The sequence below is a fragment of the Puntigrus tetrazona genome, chromosome 5 (genome assembly GCF_018831695.1).
Source record: "Puntigrus tetrazona isolate hp1 chromosome 5, ASM1883169v1, whole genome shotgun sequence".
NCBI classification, from domain to species: domain Eukaryota; kingdom Metazoa; phylum Chordata; class Actinopteri; order Cypriniformes; family Cyprinidae; genus Puntigrus; species Puntigrus tetrazona.
Window position 1 is genome coordinate 17,260,858 of NC_056703.1, and position 5,391 is coordinate 17,266,248.

General features: G+C 38.0%; 1 protein-coding gene across 1 annotated transcript in view; it reads left to right on the forward strand.

Moving 5' to 3' along the window:
• Positions 1-5,391, forward strand: part of LOC122344734 (collagen alpha-1(XXVII) chain B-like) — a 56,118-nt gene that overhangs the window by 706 nt on the left and 50,021 nt on the right. The window contains exons 2-3 of the mRNA XM_043238284.1: positions 477-1,729; positions 4,940-4,993. Coding sequence (XP_043094219.1) covers positions 477-1,729; positions 4,940-4,993 — 1,307 coding nt within the window. The remainder of the gene's footprint in view (positions 1-476; positions 1,730-4,939; positions 4,994-5,391) is intronic.

Sequence of the window (5,391 nt, forward strand, 5' to 3'; positions counted from 1 at the left end):
TATATAAAGGTTTATACTCAAATCCACATAAACTAGAACTCTTCAATCAGTACAGACTAACATGCTTGTGGTTTTGTAAATCTTACAGGAACGTTTGAGATGCATACTCCCACTCACTTCACTTGACCTAATTTATTGCAGACCTCTAACAATTTAATGAATTTATAGTAGAGGTGATCATTCTATAAAACTCACATGAACCCACACAGTGTTATTTTTCTAATTGTAACAGTATCAGCAGAGTATTTAATGGAAACCTGAAGCATTACCCTAGATGAAACTTTAACTTTGCTGCATATGTTCTACATATGCTTTTGTTAATGATCTGTTTCTGTAATGAGCTCAGTGTCTCAGTGTGTGAGCAACAGCTGCAAGCCTTCAGTCGGCTGCGACGAGATCTATTTTGCTGCTAAATCCTTAATCCATGTACATGTAGTGATTACTGTGGTAATTATTTGTGGTTTTCCTTTTTGTAGATGTGGATGTGCTCCAAAGACTGGGATTGGTTGGGAAACGACCGTCTGGGACACGCTCCCCACCTCAAGGTGTCATCCCCTTTAAATCAGGAGTCATCCTAAACCAGAGGGCACGAATTGACGTCCCAGTGAGCTCCGTCATCCCGGCATCACTGGGCTCGACGTTCTCTCTCATCCTCAGTGTATGTTCGCATCGCATAAACAATGCTTTCCTCTTCACCGTTGTGACAAAGAGGAAAAGACTGCAGCTAGGGGTGCAGTTCATCCCTGGGCAAATCGTATTTTACTTGGGCCAAAAGAACGCTGTAAATTTTGATTATGATGTTCACAATGGTCAGTGGCACAACCTGGCTTTGGAAATCCAGGCCCAAAGGGTTACGTTATATACTTCTTGTGGGAAGACAAGTGTACAAGCAAATTTGCATTTTAAAAATGAGGAAACGCTGGATCCAGAGGGCTCCTTTCGTTTGGGAAAAACGAGCCAGAACTCAGTGCAGTTTGAAGGAGCCATCTGTCAGTTTGATATTCATCCCTCTGCTAAGGCAGCTCACAATTATTGTAAGTACATTAAAAAACAGTGCAGGGAAGCTGACACTTATCGGCCAAACCTCTCTCCTCTTTTACCGTTATTACCCCTGGATCCCAATATATCTGTTACCGTTCAGACCCCAAATGTTGTAACAGAGGTAAATGACAGACATCTTTCATTAACACAAGACAAAGTACACATTAATCATGAAACCTCACGAGTCCTAAACACCTCCGTTTTAATTACATCTCAGTCCGTACAAAGCACGTTAGCACCGATGATAGCTCACCCCACACTACAGCTCCCCCTGCAGGCCTCAGCACAAACTGCCATGGCCTCCTTTGGGAGTAGGACATCAGAAATATCTTCAAAGCCAACTCAGCAAAGCAGTCACAGGAGAAACCTCATAAGGGCAACTGTAAAGCCCCAGATACTAAAAGAGAACGGGATTGCTATCACCTCCACGCCAGCAGGCCAACAGAAGAACAAACTGGATATCCAGACCACTGCCACAACAAAACCTACATCTTCTAGCACATCCAGAGTTTCTGAGATGACAAATATAGCACCACAGAGACCTTTTCCAAAGGAAACCTCCATACCAAGCTCCTTTGAGACCGTCACTCCTGCAGCAACGGATGGTTTCCAAACTTTTGACCTTGAACCAACCCAATACTCCCTCTTGGCTGGGCCACCAGGACAGAAAGGAGAACCAGGACCACCGGTAGGATGAAAAGTCTTTCTTTTTTAAGACATGTAGTTAACCGACAAAGTCATGTGGTCTAAGCAACATGGAGAAGTATGCAAAAAATATGAAATCAGCCCTGTTGAAAAAAACAGCATATGCTGGTTAGGTGTGTTTTGAAGCATGATCCCGAGCTGGTTCTGAGCAAGAGCTAGTTGCTTAGTTTAGTACCAGCACATGACCAAGTTAAACCAGCTCATGACCAAGACCAGCTTTAACCCACATATGCACTTTTTTTCAACAGAAAAATCAGTAAGTCTCTTAAAATATCAGATAATTTGACTTTTTTATGACAAGGCAGTTAGTTCAAGCTGTAAACTGCCATGTGGTGCAGCTCCCCAAAAAAAGCCAAGTAGACTAATTGGTCTGTCAGCTAGTAAAATTATCTATTTATTTTACAGTAAAGTGTTACTCTAGCAATTTTTTCCTGATTATTTAAAGACGGGGGGGAAGTTACTTTTTTAAATACTCAAAGTCAAGATATTCAACTACTAGCACTTCATGGTATGAAGACCATTTTCCTTCAGGGTCTTATGGTGGCCAGATGGCAAGTGTGCTGCTTTGCTTATTTTGAAGAATGGTAAAATGTGAATTATTGGCTGTGGCCATGTGTTATGTGTGCCTTGGCCTTGTCATCTGCCTTCATATGTTATGTTTAAATGCTGACTGTTGCAATGCATTAATATGAATTCTTTGTCATTTGTTTTCCATTACCTCTTGGGGATTTCGATACATAATGCAACACACACTACACAAGAATGTCTTTTACTAGTTAAACAACCTTGTCTGGGTGCAAAGTGTTGGTTGAAGGCTGGAAAATGGTGTCATCATTGTTGCCTTTGAGCTTTTGGTGGTCTTGGTCTTAAGCCTAGTTTATAAAATCCTTTGGAAGGGCATTACAGGCCGGTGGGTTTTTTGTCTGTGTAATGCTTACACTCTTTTTCCTTGTAGTTAAAGAATGAGGTCACAAGCCAGAGGCTTGGAGACACAATGAAAAAAAAATCTTAATCAGCAGTTTGTCTTAATATATGCAAACATCCTTGAAACAAGATCAATTCACTTGAGAACGAAAATAGTTTCAGAGAATATGTATCTTGAATTATTTATTGTTTCTACCCTGCTGTATTTTTTCTTGTTTTAAACATAAACCCTTCTATGGTAAATCTGATACAAATTTTTCCTCTAAAGGAAGGAGAAGTGTTCAATTTCTTTAATGCAGTTTTATTATATTTATTTAACAATGTTTACTGGAAAATGTTTATTATCATTTAGAATTTATTTATTTCCATTGTATTGAAGTGCAGCCTAAAAAGGGTATTAACATTCTAATTAGATTTAGATGACCTGGTAGGATGTATACTAAACACAACATACATTTTAGCATGTAATTTATGACTAGAGACCAAAAATGGTGGGTTTCTAGATGCATGCAAGCATTTTAACCCAAAATTGGTACACTGACTACAAGCAACTAATATCGGTTTAATATAGTAAATCATTTAAATAAAGGTTATATTGTCATTGGATAAGAATAAATTAAATCAATCAATAATGTGACCGACTTGCTAGTTGCTCCTACAAGTCTTCCTGGATTAGTTCATTTTTTGTGCTTAAATAAAACAAGCTTTGATGGGAGTATAGTATTTCTCTGCTGAAAGTGAGCTTATACTGTATTTGCTATAAAGTCTGCCAACTTCATCCAACACTAGTATGCAGTGTACTGTTTATGGTACTGTATATACAGTCACAGTGAAGTCCTGAACTATTTTCCAGCAACAAACAACAACCAGATGTGCTGTTCAGTATGGCTGTCACACAGATAGCACTGTGCATTTTCAGGAGCAATTCCCTTAAGCAACTACTATAAAAGGCCTTGTTTCCTCCTTTTCTAATCTTTTCATTCTTTCCTGGAGGCAGAGAGAGAAAGAGAGATTGCTTTCATTCAGGAAATTTGCCACGTGGAAGAGAAAGAGTAGGGGGCTCAATGGGGCTCTTCTGTCTTTCTTGCTCAAAATTACCATATTAATGTCATTCTTATCAAGCACACACTCTGTGCACAATCTCTTTGGGTTTGTTATGTTGATCTTACTCCATAAGAGTCCTAATGATTATTATAATGTTGAGTGAGGCAGAGCTCATTTTACTTATTGCACAAAAACTAAAGGCAAAGTCAATATATCCACGAAATTCATATTCATGTAGAGTTTTATAGCGGAGTTTTTGAAAACGTTAGTAACACACACCTTTTAAATGATCTTTTATTAGTGAGTGCGGCTTACAAAATGAGTAGAAACAGGAAACCTGAAAACACTGTGGAGTCCTGGCAGCATTGCTCTCAGTATGAGTATGTGGGATGTTTCCAGCTCTACAGGTGTTACGAAACATTGCCAGGTTTTGTCTCATAGAGTTTATTTGTAAGCAACACTTTTTAAAGCGACATTTTCTATTTGCTCAATATTGTCAGCAGATGTGTATACCACTTATTGTAGATGGGTACCCACACTTTTTGAAAAATTCTAAATAAACATGCAGCTACATTACATCAAAATGGACAATAATGATTAAAGACCTTCACTGACGTTGGTAAACATTTGCGATCTTGCCAAATGTACAAGTAATAATATATCAGACCTGCTTTCGCCCTTGTTCTTTTTCTCTTCTGAACAAGTGAATGGAAAACCCAATTCTATGACCGTTGACCTCTTGTTAAATGCAAGTTCAGTTAATTCATGTGTGTAATTGATTTAAAGCTAGATGATGTGCAAAATTAACAAAAGCAGCAGTGACTGAAACCAGTGCAATTAAAACAAATAAATGCAACAGTATCGACACAGTTTATTGAAAACAATTGCAGTCCAATTTTAATTAAAATGTAACTTCAGTTTTGCCAAAGGTGCTTTCAGAAAGACCTCCTTCCTTTTCTAAACCAGTTTTCAACATATAATATTAAAATAGTTTTTCCTTTCTTTTCAATTTCGTTAAAAAAAAAAAAATTAAACAAGACACTGAAACACTATATATTTGCATGTTTAATGGTTTAAGTCCAAAAGTATCCTATAACACTGACTAGGGTTTCGTCCAGTAGGGGGATTACTGCCTTATTTGGGAGTTTGTTCAATGTCAGCAGGTAGATATTTTACATTAAATGACCCCTTTTGTCACGATTTCCCCTCCCTTCCTGTCTTTCAGGGACCTCCAGGACCTCCTGGAAAGCCAGGATTACCAGGAAAGAGAGGGCCCAGGGTAAGCTTGTTTAATCTCTCACTATGTCTCTGTTTTTACTTCATTCAGTGTAATATTTCTCTACATGTTACTTTAATGGGCTTTAGTTTGCCAACGCTGAATTAAAGGGTGATGAAATTGGCATTTGTACTTAAACTTACTTTAGCACAAAACCAGACAAGCATGCTCCGGTTTCAATATCACTCCAGTTGTTACTTCATCTAGGAGAGCAGTATATCATGTTCTGTTTGTCAGGTGTCTTACTATAATTACATTGTAAAAATAAATTAGTTCTGAAGTCATTTTGTCATTCAATTTTGGCCTGAGGTGCATTTTTTATTTATGGTCAAGGAAGACTAATTCCTATTTAACACTAATAGCCGTATGTGGATCTGAAACAAAGTTTAACTTTGCATTTC